Source organism: Mirounga angustirostris, unplaced genomic scaffold (genome assembly GCF_029215605.1).
Source record: "Mirounga angustirostris isolate CCGP_5_RB_7025 unplaced genomic scaffold, mMirAng1.0.hap1 SCAF_11, whole genome shotgun sequence".
NCBI lineage: Eukaryota > Metazoa > Chordata > Mammalia > Carnivora > Phocidae > Mirounga > Mirounga angustirostris.
In genome coordinates, this window is record NW_026991719.1 from 42,414,957 (window position 1) to 42,431,750 (window position 16,794).

The 16,794-nt window shown below is 50.2% G+C and overlaps 1 protein-coding gene across 4 annotated transcripts in view; it reads left to right on the plus strand.

The window, feature by feature from the left end:
* PPP1R3F (protein phosphatase 1 regulatory subunit 3F) overlaps positions 1 to 14,742 on the plus strand; it is a 16,278-nt gene extending 1,536 nt beyond the window's left edge. Inside the window, exons 1-4 of one of the 4 annotated variants that reach the window (XM_054507968.2) lie at positions 1 to 8,748; positions 9,512 to 9,567; positions 9,790 to 9,872; positions 12,393 to 14,742. In XM_054507968.2, coding sequence (XP_054363943.1) covers positions 8,630 to 8,748; positions 9,512 to 9,567; positions 9,790 to 9,872; positions 12,393 to 13,688 — 1,554 coding nt within the window. In that variant the 5' untranslated portion in view covers positions 1 to 8,629 and the 3' untranslated portion in view covers positions 13,689 to 14,742. The remainder of the gene's footprint in view (positions 8,749 to 9,511; positions 9,568 to 9,789; positions 9,873 to 12,392) is intronic. The other 3 variants (XM_064574060.1, XM_045877871.3, XM_045877863.3) reach the window with 3 other exon arrangements.
* Positions 14,743 to 16,794: the final 2,052 nt, after the last annotated feature.

Genomic DNA, 16,794 nt, shown 5'->3' on the forward strand with positions numbered 1-16,794 from the left:
TAATGTCTGCCAGCGCCACCTCCGCCAACGCAGGGCTGTGTCTAGGATGGAGGACCAGCATCCCGACCCCGGAACCCCTCAGGCCTGCTCTCCAGGACGGGGAGGAGGGCGCATTCAGGCAGTCCAAGAGTAATGGAGGCCAAACATGTGCTAGGCTCTGTTTTAATTACGGGGGTTTCATTCATTTATTGAATTCCACTGTAAAACCCTGAACAAGACAGACATCTTGCCTGCCCTCAAGGATCATGTAGGCTCCGGTGGGAGACGGTTTGAAAAAAACAAGCAAGCGGATAAGATACAGAGGGATAAGATAGTTGCTGAGAGGAGAGTGAAATAGGGTAAGGGGATAGTTGGGAGGGAATAGCTGCTTTCCCGTGTTCAGGGAAGGCCTTTAAGGAGGTGAGTCCTGGATGATGGGAAGAAGAGTCATGCGCAGATATCTGGGGGGTGGGGTGGGGAGAGTTTGTAGAAAAGGGAACAGGGAGGACTGTTCTGAGGAGGTGCCACTTAAACTGAACCCTGAATGATGGAGGAGTGGTTATGCACACGTACGGGAGCAAAGGTGTTCTAGGCAGAGGGAACTGAGTACAAAGGTCCTGAGGTGAGACTGAGCTTGGTGTGAATGGTGAGCAGTGTGCTGGAGTGGACAGAACTTCAGTGACCTAGTAGGGTGGACCAAGGGCCTTGCCAGTGGGGGACAGGGAATCTGATCCCCATTTGACAGAGCAGCAAACCGGGGTTCCAGAGGGAGAAACTGTTTGAGGAAGTGATGGCACCCTGCTTTTCCAGTTCCACCATGGCTGACCTTGAAGCCTGTGCATCTCTTTACTGTTACGTTCTAATCTAGTACGAGGCCTCCTGCAGGATTGAGGGGCTGAGTCTGTGCTCTCACAGGGAAGCAGTGACTGGCAGACGCAGAACCAGGTGGGCCTGGACTCAAAGCTCTTGTCCTTTGTTTTTGCCTGTGACCATTCAGAGCCTGGGAGAAGGGGCCAGTAAACCCCAGGAGGCCTCATAGGAGACTAGATTTTCTCAGCCAAGCTAGGAGTTCTTTGAAGGTAGCAGCTAGGCCTGATTCTTTTGGTGTGTGGAGGGGGTCACCTAAGCCTAGCCTGGGATAAGTAGAGTCTCTGTGCACGTGTGGGAAATGCACACATTTCTCTGCTTCTGGGAGGACTGGAAATGGGAATGGGAAAATGCGTTCTGGACCTTGTATATATGCTTGATCAGAAGCCTCTGGTTGCAGCAAGATGTTTGTGATCCTGGCAAGGCCTTAGGCTGTGAGTGAGTGGTTCAGAAAGGTCTAGCTTGGGGCTGGTGGGCGGGTGTGCCTGGGTATGTGAGCAAGCAGGCCAAGTACCCACTTACCGACCTGTGAGCCCCACAGTAATCTGAGACTTAGTCAAAAGGGGGCAGGCAGCATGCCTTTCCTTACAGAGTTAAGAGAATGGATTCTGACATCAGAGTGCCTCGGTTCAAATTGCAGCCCTGCCGTCTGTTGGCTTTGTGACCTCGGCTAACTCATTTAACCGCACCGTGGCTCAATACCCTCACCTGTAAAACAGACAGTTACAACACCTACTGCGGAGGAGACGAGTAAAAGCCCTCAGAACCAAATCTGGCTCGTAGCAGTGCCAGCAAGTGTTAGCTAGTGTTTATATTTAGGGACTCACACATACAGTTCCTTGGATACCCCTCCCAAACTCTGCTCTGCCCATCACCTGCTGTGTGGCCTTGCCTCAGTTTCTTCATCTGTAAGCCTCAGTCTTCTCATCTGCTAAAGGGGAATGACAGTCACTTTGGTTGGATTGAATGCAGCAAACATGGGCAAGGCACTGAAGGATGGTGGTAGCCGTGGAAGAGAATAGTGGCCAGCATTTACTGAGCTCTGTGCTGACAGCTTCGAGTCTGTGCTCGCCTGAGTCCTGCTGTGCGTGCTCTGTGGGGTATAGGCGCTCAGATTATGCACACTTAATAAAGGGGGAGACTGAGGTAGCTCAGGGAGGTGAGCCAGCTTAAGTCCACTCAGCTAGTGACAGGACCGGGGAGGACATGCTGGGACTTTTTTTTTTTTTTTTTTTACTACTCCTCTGGAAGGTCTGACAGGGTTCAGGAAGACTTCTGCATGTCATTCCTGGTGTTCCCAGCAGGTCATGCTTTCCTTTTAACTTCTCTCTCTCTCTCTCTCTCTCTGTCTCTATCACTCTTTTCTGTCTCTCTCTCTCGGCTTTTTTTGAGGTGTACAAAGTGTACTGATCTTAAGTATAGGGCTCAGTGGATTTTTACATACATATGCTCGTGTAGCCATCACCCAGCTCAAGGTTTGGAGTGGTCCCAGTGCCCAGAATCGCCTTCATTTCTGTCACTCTTCCCAAGTTGCTTCCCAGGTGGCTGTCGTGGGAGCCCTGTCTGCAAGATGTGACAGTTTGGGTAACAAGAGTTTGGTCATTTTAGAGTGTAAAAGGAAGAGAACCAGAGAAATCAAAAGCTCGCAGGGCCAAGGTGGGTGGAGAGGGTGTTTTTCTTTTAAAATACACGGGTGGTTTTAAGGAGAAATTGAAGCAGCCCGTTCAGACGATTGTTTTGGTATCTGGCCCCAGGTCTGTGGTTCCTAACATGACTTGTGATATTATTTTAAGTGGGCAGATGGCTTTTTGATAGCTTCTTTATCTTTTGATCTCAGCTCTTGCAAAGGGGAGGTTGGTGCTCATTGCAAGATCAGCGGTAAGATTTTCTTTGTAGGTCGGTGGCTTTCTTGGCGAGTACATTTCAACTTATTATTGTTTTAAAAGCTGTGTGCTGCCAGTGACTTGGAGCGCTGTTGAAGAACAGCTACCGCCTGCCACCCAGCCCTCTTGGGGCCGGTAGCCGATCTCAGGGGGGAAGGCCGAACGTGCAGGAGCCCCGTGGCAGAGGGCTTCTTCACAAGTGCCGGCTGCGGGCCCCCCCCGCCCCCCGTACCGGGCATGGCCACGTCAGGTGGGGGGCACAGGGGAAGTCTGTGGTAGCCATGGGGATACAGCTCAGAAACTGGAAAATGGCTGCATTCCCTGGATCGCTGGACCAGGCTTTTGAAAACTCTTAGGCTTCGAGATGATCCATCAACAAGCACTTGTTGAGGGCCTACTATGTGCTGGGCACGGTGCTAGGTTCCAACAGGGAAAAAGATGCAGACTGGTAGTAAGCTGTCAAAGGTTTTGTGGTCGAGCTGGGTGGGCGAGGCAGGGACGGAGGGCTTGGTGTGTGTGACGCTTGGCAGAGACCCTGCTCTGTGCTGGGCATTGTGCTGAGGGTTTGCGTGCAAAGGCCTCATCTAATCCTTTCAACATTCCCTGAGAGAGAGACTGTTTTATCCCTCTTTCCTGGATGAGCAAACTGAGGCTCCCAGAGTCCAGAGTCCTAGGGCTGGTGTCGGGAGGAGCCCTCCTGATCTGCCTTGGCTTAACACCCTTAGGAGGTGTCCTGTTCCTCTTAGAAAGAAAGACCAAGAAGGCCTCAGCATGGCCTTCAAGCACCCCCCTGCCCTGTCCCCCAGTCTGGCCTCCGCAGCTGCTAGTCTCACATCCCACTGTCCTCTGCCTTCTGAGCTTCTGTCACCGTGGTCTTAACAAGGTGCCTTGCCCCTTACTGCTTCAGGGCCTTTGCCCATGCTGTTTTCCATCACCGGGAATGTTGGTCCTGTGCTCCTTGCGGTCTCCTCGTTTTGATCCCTCGGTTCTAAGAGTGCTTCCCCTGGGAAGCCTGCCCATCCCAACATCCTCAGGCCCCGATGTTCTCATAGCATGGATCAGGCGAGCCCTGCCAGAGAATGTCACGTAGCAGAACAAGTGTGTGTTGCCACAACTTTAAGATCATTTCCCACCCTGCCTGGCAGTTTTAGTCTATTTTTCTGACCCACTCTTGTCTCCACCTTGCTGTGACTCTTTTCAAATGTTCTTTACCTTCAGACTTTACTTCCTGCTTCAAAAAACAAAACGAAGCCGTAAGAATGGAACTCCCCACAGCTCGCAGCCCCCAAACCTGCAAACTAAGTTCCCTCCCTTGTGTTACAGGGGAGGAGGGGGCCCTTTTACTCCCTCAGGCCAGTCCCCCCACTTGTGCCCTGGGTTCCGTTTCTGCTACCTGCTCCAGAACTTGACCCTTTCCCTCCTGGCAGCTTTTCACCGCCCTCCTCACTGATCCTCTCTCTTGGCCTTTATACATGCTAGCATCTCTACTGTCTGAAAAACCTGTCCTTTGACCTCCCCTCTGCCCCTGCTGCTCCTGGCCGGCATCTAACCGCCCCCCTCCCCTTCATTGCTGACCACCCTCTGAAGAGTTGCTGACACTCTCCTCCTCCATTTGCTTCAGCCCCCCACATCTACCAGATTCCAGAGGTGGCTTTTGGTTTTCTTCTTGAAGTGGCTGAGCACTCCTACTTAAAACACGATCTTTCCCTTTTCTTGGGACCACGCTCTGCTGCTTTTCCTCTTAACCCCCTGGCCCTTCTCCTTGCTCTTTCCTTCAGCCTCACATAGCCAGACTCGGTGTCTCCACTTGGCTGATGTCCCAAAGATGCGTCCCGCAGTTGAGATCGAATCCATCACCTCCCCAACAGTGTTCCAGAGTGGCCTCTCCCCGACCCCTCCCTTGCTTCTCTTCCTTCTAAGCATCCTAAGCCCATCCTGACCCTGGAGTCTGGGCCAGGGCCCTTTGTTCCAGGGCATTCTTCCTTTCCTGAAGGCACTGACCTCAGTTTGTAGTTAGACCTTCATTAGGGGATTATTGGATGACCCTCTCTGCCCTCTTAGTCTGTAAGCTCCGTGAGGGGTAGGGACATGGTCTGCTTTTTGTTCACCACTGTATTCCTGCAGGGCCTGCCACGGTGCCTGGCACTTAACAGGTGCTCAATAAATGTTTGTTGAAAGAATGAGTGTGAGTTATTTTTTTTAATGTCTTCCTCCACACGAAATTGTCAGCTTCCTAGTTGGGTGTGATCACCATTGTATCTCCAGGGTCTGTCAACTGGGCCGATGCACAGTAAGGCCTCAATGATTTTTAGGTCACCTGTTGCTGAATGGATGGGGACCCAACTTGCTGTCTGAGTCGGCAGTCTTAGGGGAAACCAGAACAATCAAAGTTGAGACAGGACAGGCCAAGGGCCATCTTGGTTGTCTGGAAAGTCAGGATTTAGTGAGAAAGCGATCCTCTTTTACTCCACAGACAATTGGTAGGGCATCATGGTTAAGGATGTGGACTAAGGCCACATGCTATGGAAGTGGCAGAGCTGGGCTCTGAGCCAGGGTGGTCCTGCTCTAGTTCCCCAGTTCTTAACGGCTGTACCAGGCTGGGTGGTGTGTCTTACCGGCGGGGCATTGCCAGGCAAGTTGCTTTCCTTTTCAGAGCCTCAGTTTCCCTCAGTGGGAATTTGGAGGGGATCGCTGTTTGTTAGCACTTTATAGGCGATGTTCCACTATTTGCTCAATCTACCCCACAGCCCTCTGAGAGAGCTATTACCGTTATACCTTCTTTATGGAGGAGGAAACTTGAGGCATCAAGAGGTTAAGTGACTTGCTCCAGGTCACACAGCTGGTAGGTGGCAGAGCTGAGGTTATTCAAAGTTACATGTCCTGACCCTTTATTGAACTGTGAAATCAACTTCCTGGATCCCAATGAATATTAAAAAGAACTAGCATAGGAAATAATCACTGTGTCTCACAACACGTAGTAAAGGTAAGTGCCGTTTCATTCAAAGAACAACTGTTTTCCAGTTCTCTATAAGTATGTATATTTACACGTGTATGGGTGTGCTGGCTTATGATGTAAAATGTATTTCTTACTGTGGGTCACCGCCAAATGAATGAAGTCACTGCCGTGAAGGAAGCTCATGACAACGATAAAGTGCTCTCCTTCCTCCCACCCCGCTGGATGGGCTCTAAGTCCCAGGTTGACACCGACACAGACCCTAGTTGGGGAAGGCAGAGCAATGCCCCCACAGAATGTGGTGGCTTTCACAGCCGCTTCAAACCCTGCTCTTTTCAGAAAGCAGATGGCTTGGGGTAACCGGGATTCCAAGTATCGTGGGGCAGGTTTCTGAGGCTACCTGACCCCTTGGAGAGTCAGCATTATCTTCGAGCTGACTACATGTGAGCTGGGGTCTGCTGAGTTTCCCTTTGGGTTTCAGCGCGTGACCCACTTAGGGCTGGCCAAGTTCTTGGAAAACGGCATCAGGGGTGCTCCCAGAGGACTCGGGGTGGTGGGGGCAGTGATGTGACTGCTCTGAAAGTCTGCTTTGCTCTTGCCTATTGGGGGTTGTCAGCCCTCCCCCGCTCGCACTCTGGCGATTGACATTTTTGTTCTGTCTCGGCTGGCCCAGGCTGGGGCCAATGGCACCTCTTTCTGAAATCTCACCTTCTGGTCTCCCCGGATGTCGTCTGAGGTCAGCAGTCATTGAGTTTCCTGATGGCAGGAGGAATTTCACGCCTAGGAGACTGGTGTGGCCCTTCTAGGCTGCACTGTCTTGACCAAGTGCACCCCAAGGATGCATCCCGGGTGCGGGCCCAGGTCCCCGGGCCTGTCCCCGGCCCACCATTTCCCTACTGCCCTTGAGGAGGTAGCACGTGGCATTTGTAGGGCTGGTGCCAAAAGAGCAGGTTTCCTTCTCGAAAACTAGCAAGCACCCTGGAGGTACAGTTTTGTTCTTAATCTCCTCCCTCGCCATTTTTCTAAGAACCCCTCTTCTCTGTTACTGATCAGTGAGTCAGTATACACTTGTACTCCATTTCTCTTACTATCCTCCTTTTGATTAAAGTCATAGCTGCCCCTGAATGTTTACTGTGAAAGACAGTTCAAGGATATTTAGGTTTTCTCTTTTTTTTTTAGCCCACAGTTTCGAACACTGTCTTCAAAATGGAGCCCTCTTTGGATTGTTATCAGTGTGGTGTGTAGTTAGTGGGTGTAGAGACACGGTTCCTTGAGCCTTAGTTTCCGCATTTGTAAAAAGGGAAGGGTGCTGCTTTGAAGGATAGATGTGAAGGTTTTCAAATGACTTGGTGTATCAATGAAAAGGGCCCACGTTGGAGGAGATGAACGATAAATGCTTGTGCCTTCGGCTTTCATCTCTCTGACTTCAGAGGTATGGAGAGTGCCCTGTGTACTTCTGCTGACTTTGTGGATCTTGGGATTGGCTGAATTGCTTGACCTGATTTTTGGAAGCTCCCCCTCTTCTCACGCTCCTCAGCTGCAGAAGAGATGCTCTGGGGGCTGAGAGATTTGTTTTATATTTGTTTTTCTTCTCTCTCTTCTTCCTTCAGCTGAACTGTGGAATTCTTTTCCTTCTGGTTGGCTGCATCCCGTGTCCCCCCCACCCCAACCCCCGCTTTTTCTCTCTCACATACATCTAGGACTCTGGAATGGTATTTCAGAGCCTGGTTGTGCATGTCAACATTGGGCCAGATGGCAGGAGATGGCTTGCCTAGTCCTGCCCCTGGGAGGGAGGGCTGCCCTTCTGTTTGTGGGTCTTCTTGAAGAAGCTTGCTTTAGAAGATCCTAGAAAGGTGACATTTTCTCTAACAAAGGACTACGCCAGCAAAAGAAGTCCGTAGAAATCGTGTTGGGCCCACAAGCCCAAGGACCTGGATTTTAAACTTACTGGGAGGACTGGTGCAGGACCAAGCTGGTTTGTTCCAAATCCCCCTTTCTTATCTGTGATGCTCGGGAGTTGGTGGCCAGGCTTCTGGAGTCACTCACTCCAGGGCCTTGTAATATTCAGATTCGACGGCCCCTTCTGGAGCTTCCAGACTCTAGATCCATGTACCTGGCTCAAATTTCCTCCCTGAGGGAACTTGCCGCCACTTCCGTGTCTGGTGGTCACCTAGCCACGTGTCCCACGAAGGCAGGGAAACTGGGAATGAATATATGGGCAAAAGGCAGGTCCAAAGAAAAGCCTGAATGAAAGAGGAGGGAGAGATCTTGTCTGTTATTGCTGCCCCCCTCTATCTACTTCTGGAAAGGATCGGAGATGGGGTTGGGGTAAGACCCCAGTTTCCCTTGTCCGGGAAGTGGCAGTTTGTTGATCGAGAGCCTGGATTTAGACATGGGAGCTAGAAGGCTTAGGTTTCGGTCCTCGCTGCCTGACCTTGAGCTGGTTTCCTCGGCTTCCACGTCATCATCTGCGAGACGCGGATAATAATACTACGTACTTCACAGGATTAAAAGTACCTACCTCACAGGATTGTCGTGAGGATTGCATTAATATACGCGAAAGCACACAGAACAGTGCCGAACATCATAGTAGGTATTCTATTCAGGTCAGCTAGTGATCCTCGGCTTTTGTGAGGTAATTGATTATGTGTTTTCAAAAAGTTGCAACCGTCTGCAGAAATGTCAACATCATCGTATTACCTTTTCGGAACGAAAAGGTCTGAGCAATTGCCTCAGCTCCTCTCAGTCTCTGCTCATGTTTTTGTTAACGCTTCCCTCTCATTTGCCTTCATCGGTAAACATTTGGTACTCATTTCTGAGAATGAGAACAGCGATTTCTCCATGATCCCTGTGACCCCACCCCTGGCAGAGACTGGCTGAAATACACTTGCCTTATGCCACTTAGACCTCGGGGCCTGACTTGCCTGGCGGAGGAGGACCAACTTTAATGAATATCTGCCGTCGATTCAGCCCCCGCTCCGTGCCAGGCCCCGGTGTCTGCCTCGATGGCCTTGACTGCCCTGTGCTTGGTGTGCACATCCTGGCTGTCCTGTGCTCTGTTTTAAGGTGAGGAGGGTGAGGCTCCGAAAGGTTAGGTGGTCGGCCAGGCTGATAGGGTGACGGGTGGAGGATTGGTGGAGGGACCCAGGTCTTTGTGAGCCCGGGTTACTTCCTTTTTCTGCTGGCCTCCGTGCTGTTCTCCAGTTGCTTCCTTCCTCCCACTTGCTGCTTTCTGAGTCCCCCAGTCCTCACCTGCCCTCTCTTGGAAAAAGCGGGTCCCTCTACGGCTAGGGATATACCCTAAAGAAACGATCCAAAATGCTCCTAAAGCCATGCCCAATAAGGTCTGCTGGCGTCTGCTTCGTGGGAGCAAAACGAAGGCCACAACCTAGCCGCTCAGGAGGACGGGAACGGGTTACGTACGTTCCGGTGAGCCGCTGTGAGCGTAAACAGCCATTTCAAATGTTGACAAAAGGGTATATGCTTCTGCTTACGGTTAGGGACAGAGCCAGCTGCGAAATGCCGTCTGCAGAACCTAAGTTGGTTTTGTAGAATATCTGGAATGAACTTTTCCAACATGGTACTAGTGTTGGCCTCTAGCTGATGTGTGACTTTTTCCCTTCTTTACGCTTTCCTGTGTTTCATAACATTTCTACAACACGTCTGTAGGACTTTTCTAATGGGGGGAGTAAAAAGGTGTCAGGAGGGAAGACGGCCACTGTCGCCTAGGAGTGGGCCACCACAGAGGCTCGGAAGGTGCTGGTGGGTGGCAGAACTGGCCTCTCGGGACACCAGATCCATGCATTCTCCCCTTTGTCCCACTCCCCAGGCCTACTGAGGAAGAGCTGAGGATGAAGAGTGCGAAGGACAGCACCCCTGCTATGGGTAAGCACTTGGCGGGCTGTGGGGGTTTTAGCTTATGTTAACCGTTTGCTTTCTTTCTCTCTGTTTTCTCTATACGAATTAGGAGGTTCCCTCTGTCTTAGACTGTCACGGAAAGCCTCAGAGGCAAAGCTGCCAAGTAGCCCCAAGAGCAGCCTTTCCTAACTAAACCAGGCCTGCTTGCACACCCGCCTCACCCCAACACTACCCTTCTCTTCTCTCCAGCAGAGCGCCCTAGTGTCCAGGAGTCGGTGGGTCCCCTGGTGGCCCCCACCCCTCTCCGTCCATGGCCTCAGATGACGCTTCAGGTAAGCAGGCCCCGGCAGCCTGTGGATGGACAGCCCAATGGGAGACCGGGTGGCGGGGGCCGACTTGCTCCAGGTCTACCCTAGGTCGGAGGGAGGCCCCCCAAAGCAGAACCCGATGGCGGAGGGACAGAGTGCAGTTATTCACCTGAGTCTTTGGTACGTTAGCAAATATTTACTGGGTGCTTGCGCTGTGCCAAGCAGTTCTGGGCCCTGGGAATATGGTAGTGACCAAAAAAGCTGTCTTCCCGGGGCTTATTTATATTTTGGTGGAGAGAGACAGGACAAAACAAAATAATAGTTAAAATATACGCTATTTTAGATGATGATGGTGCTAAGGAAAAAAATGAAAGGGATGGGGAGTGGGTGTGTGTCTCACACGTGTGTGCACGTGCGTGCGCGCGTGCACACACACACACACACGGGGGGTGGGGGGAAGGTTTATGAGTTTAGAACAGGTGGCCAGGGGAGGCCTTCGTGGTAAGTGAGATTTGAGCAAAGATCTGGAGAAGGTGAGAGTGAACCACATGGGTTACTAGGGGAAGAACATCCCAGGCAGGTGCAAAGTTCCCCAGGCAGGGCCATGACGAATGTGTGAGGAACAGAGAGGAGCAGTGTGTATGTGGGGGGGTGGGGGGCAGCAGGAGGTGAGGTCAGACAGCGGGTTGGGGACAGATCATGTAGGGTCTCCTGGGCCTTGGAGAGAACTCTGGCTTTTACTCTGAGTGACTGGAGAGCAGGAGGTCGTGAGCGGAGGAGGGCCCGTGATCTGACTTAGGATTTAACAGGCTCCCTCTGGCTGTTGTGAGGACAGTAGGCTGTAGGGGCAGAAGCAGGGGGGACCGTGAGGGGGAGGCTACTGCAGAGGTCCGGGCCAGCAATGCCGGCAGGGGAGATAGATTCTGGAGATGTATGTTTGTGTGTGTGTGTGTTTTAGTACAAAGGTTTTCAAACAGACACAGAAGGAAAGAGACTAGTATAATGAACTCACATATGCCTGTCACCCAGCTTCAACGAATTTCAACACATGTCCGTTCCTACTTTTTCCATACCCCCTCCGCTCCTCCCTTGCCTATGGAATTATTTTGGAAAAAAATCCAGACATTAGCTCATCCACAAATATTTCAGTTTGTACCTCAGAAAATTAAGCACTTGTTAAAAAACAAACCAAAACAAAACAATCCCGACAATGCAGCATCACGCCTCGGGAAATCAACAGTCAGTCTTTAGTATCATCAAATATTTGATCAGTGTTCAAATTTCCTTATCTCATAGGTGTTGTAGGTTCCAAACCAGGTCAACACATTGCATTGGGTGGATGGGTCTTTTTTAGATATTTAAATCTCCCTCACTTTTCTGGCAGTTTGTTTGTTGGAGAAACCTTGTTTGTCCTGTAGAGTTTCCCACAGGCTGGTTTTGGCTGATTGCATCACATGGAAACACATTGCTTACTCTTTTTATTAATATGCTAATTCCATTTAATTAATGTGATCTATTAAATTTAATTTACTTTATTAAACTATCAATTTTGTTAAATTGATTTATTAAATACAATCTATTATTATGAAACTAATTTAACTAGAATTGATTCTATTTAATTCTCTTATTCCCATTTCATTTAGTAACTGGAACTCTTCTCTAAAGAAAAACTTTCTCATATCAACCGTTTGGCTGCCTTGAACATATATAGTTCGTATTGAAAAAGCTGTATAAATGCTTAATTTTTTCCCTTTTATTTACCAATCTTCAGAAGAAGTGAACTTCTCCAAAGGTGACCAACTAAAGGATTTTTGGTTTTGGTGTATTATTACTAACTCATGAATTTTAAACATATTTGCTAAGTTTCAACCCATTGCACTTATTTATTTATTTTGATGTTTAAATTGAACTCTCTCCGGTCAGTGGGAGCTTGTTTACATTGGTTCCAGAGTCCTTTTGAACACATCCCCATTATTCTTGGACCACTCCTTCACATTCTAGAATGACAATGTGTCCTAGATTCATCTCGTGCTCGCCCTGCCCCAAACCTGGGAGCAGCCATTTAGTTAGAAAGCTCTGGTTCCTTTTAGGGGAGAACCGTATTTAGAAAGCAGGATCTGGGTGCTCAGTGTGCTTGTTGCTGCTAGATAGGCCATTGTTTCTAGGCCTTGTCAAAATAAATGTTTTTGAAAGAGAAAATACATGAATTCATGTGGATATTCTGGATCTGTTTTAGAGGTTAGCCGACAGTATTTACTGAGAGCTATTCACCAAATGTTGGTGCCCGCTGCCTTCCTTAGCTTTATGATCTGCAGGAGTCCCCTTTTACTCCATCTGATTTGGTTATTTTAATATAGATGACAGGCTTTAGTGTTTGGAGAATTAGAGAGGGCTCTTTAAGGGGGGTTTTATCTGGAAACACCTGTGGGGCTGGGTGTGGGCCGTCGCGCACTCTCACTGTCTCTGCTTGTCCCCTCCCCTCCTCTACTTCATTCCTTTCCCTTTCTCTCCCCTCCTGCCCTGCCCCCCGCCCAATGGCTCTAGGTTTCTGAAGTTACAGTGTCTGGCAAACCCCCAGAGGAAGGTGACGTCCCCAGAAGCAATCCGCCTGTGGCTTTCACGGAGGTCCCCCAGGCACCGGCCATCAGGATCCTCCCCTCTTCCTCTCTCTGTGGCCTGGGTGGCTCCCCCAGGGACCAGGCCTCGGGGCCCGATGCAAGTGAGGGGGCAGCCGGGCCTCTCCTGGAACCCAGCCAGCAACAGGTGGAGGCCACATGGGAAGTATCGAGAGAGAATGGAGGGGGCCGAAAGGACTCCGTGGTGGGGGCCGTTGTGGATGAACCCCCTGGGGGTCTGGAGGTGGTGAGTGGGTCGGAGGAGCTGCTTGGCGAGGACACCATCGACCAGGAGCTGGAGCAGCTCTACCTGTCCCACCTGAGCCGCCTGAGGGCTGCTGTGGCTGCAGGTGGGGCAGGGGCTGGCGGGGAGGGCCCCACAGATGGGGGGGTATCCCCCAGCCATGCCCCGGGCATGCTCACGGACCGCGACCTGATCTTGAAGTGGCCTGGCCCCGAGCGGGCCCTGAACAGCGCCCTGGCGGAGGAGATCACACTGCACTATGCGCGGCTGGGGCGTGGTGTGGAGCTTATCAAGGACACTGAGGACCCTGACGAGGAGGGGGAGGGCGAAGAGGGACTCTCCGTTATACCCCCCAGCCCCGAAGGGGACACCCCCAAGGAATCACCTCCGGAAATCCTCTCGGGGGCCCATTCTGTGGTAGCCACCATGGGAGATGTGTGGCTCCCGTGGGCAGAGGGCTCGGGTTGTGACAGCCCCGTGGTTCTGGGTGCGGAGGGTCAGTTCACTGGGGCTCCAGAAAAGGGCATGGGCAAGGACACCGACTCTTTGCGTATAAGTAGGGTGACAGCTGGGGTGACCGGCTCCCCAGGGGGGAAGCAAGGCCGGATGGAGTTTACCACCGAGTGGGCAGACAGCTTGGTTCCTATACCTGGTAAGGAGCTAGCTGCCCCAGTCCTACGGGGGCAAAGTGTCACCCTCCTTGGTCCCTCCGGGGCCGAAGTCTGTCCTTCTGGCCTGGCCAGGCCGCACGTGAGCTCCCAGGATGAGGAGGGTTCAGGCCCAAGCCTTGAGCCCCCAAAGAAGTCTCCCACCTTAGCAGCCCCTGCAGAATGTGTGTGTGTATTTCCTCCCCAGCTCCGGGGGCCCTTGACCCAGACTCTGGGGGTCCTGGCTGGGTTGGTGGTGGTCCCTGTGGCTCTGAACAGTGGTATGTCCCTCCTGGTGCTTGCGCTGTGCCTCTCTCTGGCCTGGTTCTCGTAGAGGCTGCTTGTGGGGGGGCAGCAATAACAGGCTTCCCCCCCTCTCTGGGGTGTGGGGAGAGGCAGTCGCTACACTCCCCCCCCAGGGGATTCAGATATGATGTGTGGCCTGTATAGTCAGGGCTCTTTTGCTTCTGAGAATGCCCGACTGGAGAGAGACCTTCCGGTCCCTGAGGACTTGTTGGCCCGGGGCTCCCTGCGGTGATACCGGTGGAGGGGAACGGGGCACGGTGGATGGTATGAGATAACTTCAGAGAGGAGCTGGGCATGTCCTCCCTTCCCCCCCCCCGCCCCCGCCCAAGCCTGTATTTATTTTTGTATAATTCTCTGGATGAGGGAGAGTGGTCGTGAGCTGGTCTTGGGGCACAATTACCCAGAGATATATTTATTAACAGCCAACCTGTGCAACCTGCTGGAGCTTTATTTTTAATTTAATTTATATAGAGTACCTATTATTATATGCCACAATAGAGCTCTATGAGAAATGATGTGTCTTGCTGTACAGTGTTCTCCTGTTTGGGCCTGAGTGTGTGGGGTGGTCATGTTCTGTGGGAGGGGCAGGGTGGGGAGTTGGGCGTGGGACACGTTCATGCCTGCTGCCACGGCTTCAATATGTGTCACCTCACCTTTATGGTCCTACCCCCTGTGGTCCAGTGGTCTTTGGAGGGGCGGGTCCTTCGGTATTTTCTATATTCTGCCAGGGAGGGAGGAAGAATGATTGATTGCCATATGAGGGTTTGGTGTGCAACACGTGGCCGCAGCGGTGGATGTGGGAATACCGGCTGTGAATCAGCCACAAGGTTTTGAGGTTCCTGGGGAAAAAAAAAAAAAAAAGCCTTTGACACCAAGAAGGAGACCCCTCTGTCCCCAAGATTGGAAAGGTCTCACAAGGGACAGAGGAGTTAATGTGCTGTGAAGAATTCATACCAGAGTTGTTGTCCACAGATTTTGCCTTTCTAACTCAAAACAGGAAACCCAGAAGCTTTGAAAGAAAGGATAGATATATTTACTGCATGCAAATAAAAATCTCTGCATTAGCAAAACAAAACACCATATATTTATTTACTTCCCTTCACAGCAAAACTTTACACCAGCTTTCTTCCATTCTTCTCCAGGGCTCCAGGGCTTTTCTGAAACAGCCCCAATCAGATTGTTTGCCCAGCCACTTCAGCAAAGTGCTGAAGTCACTGGTGATATAGGATTGGTCTATCAACAGCCACATCCCAGTCTTCATCTTCCTTGACCCATTGGCAACATTTTACACAGTTGAGCATCCTCGCAACCTTGAAATCTCTCTTTACTTGGTTTCCAGGACACCACACTTGCTTAGTTTTCCTCTTTCCTCGTTGGCCACTCTTCTAGAACAGTGCCTGGCACCTAGTAAGTCCTCAATAAATGCCTACTGAATGAAATAAATGATGGAACAAATAAAGGGATGTGGGAAAATACAGAGACATGGTTAGAGAACTTGGTTGGGCATTCAGTGGTGACAAGCTCAGTTCAGTTCCACAAATGTTGACTGACCACCTCTCCTCTGCTCTGAGGACACGGGAAGGATCTTACAGTCTAGTGGGGGAGACAGATACAGAGAAAGGATTTTAGCACACTGTGGTTAGCGCATTAGCAGCGATGGAGGCCTCAGAACAGATGGTCAGCCCAGCGTGGGGACTTTGGAAACCTTTTTGGAGGGCATGGTGCCTGAACTGAATTAAAAAATGAGAAGGAATCCACCAGGTAGTGAAGGGGAAGAGAGGGTAGCCCAGTCAGAAGGAATAGCATTGCAGAGGTCTGGAAGTAGAAAACAGGTACTGAAAACAAATTCAACCCACTCATTTTATCTGTCTTTCAATGAGGATATTCTCACTTGGTCAAATACCAAAGTCCAAACATGTGTCCATGGTCTTCCATTGATGTGATAATTTGCTCAATGTCCAAAAAGGCAACTTTCTGCCAACTGGATTGAGAAGTTAGATATAATGGACAAATTAGTCAAATTACTACAAACATGTAACTTGCCAAAACTGTCTCAAAAAAAAAAAAAAAAAGAGGAAAGGTTGAGTGGTCCTATGACCATTAAAGTAACAGAACCTATAGCCAGAAGTCTTCCCACACAGAAACTCTGGGCCCAGGTGGCTTCACTGGTGAAACACTCAAGGAACAAATCATTCTGATTTTACAAAAGGGATTCCCTAGCGCCATAAAAGGGAGCGTTTCTAATTCGTTTTATGGGGCTGATAGAACATTGATACTAAAACTTGATGAGTGAAAAAAGAATATTACAGATCTCAAGAAAATGTACAAATACCTTAAACTAAATAGCTGCCTGTCTTGGTCTGCTTAGGCAGCTATAACAAAATAGTGTAGACTAGGTGGCTTGAAAACAACGAGCATTTATTTCTCACAGTGCCAGAGGCTGGGAAGTTGAAGATCAAAACACCTGCAGATTTGGGGTCTAGTGGGGACCAACGTCCTGGTTCATAGATGGCTGTCTTCTTGTGGTGTCTTCACATAGTGAAGGGGCAAAGTTACTCTTTGGGGTTTTTTTTTTTTTAACGATTTTATTTATTTGACAGAGACACAGCAAGAGAGGGAACACAGCAGGGGGAGTGGGAGAGGAAGAAGCAGGCTTCCCGTGGAGCAGGGAGCCCGACGCGGGGCTCGATCCCAGGACCCTGGGATCATGACCTGAGCCTAAGGCAGACGCTTAACCGACTGAGCCACCCAGGCGCCCCTAGGGTTTCTTATAAGGGCACTCATCCCATTCATGAAGCCTCCACCCTCATGATCTAATCATCTCCCAAAGGCCCCACCTCCTAATACCATCACATTGGGGATTACATTTCAACATAAACTTGTGAGGGGACACAATCATTCAGTCTCTAGCACTGCCTACATCCAATATATTTAAAAAGTGTAATATAACCAAGTTGGATTTATTCTAAAACTGCAACGTGGTTTAACATTTGAACTCAGTCAACAAAAGTTTATTCATTAACATATTAAAGGAAAAACCACAATAATCTCAATAAGTATAGAGAAAGGGTTGGATAAAATTTAACATCTATTCATGATTTTATTTTTTGAAGGATTTTAGTTATTTGTTTGAG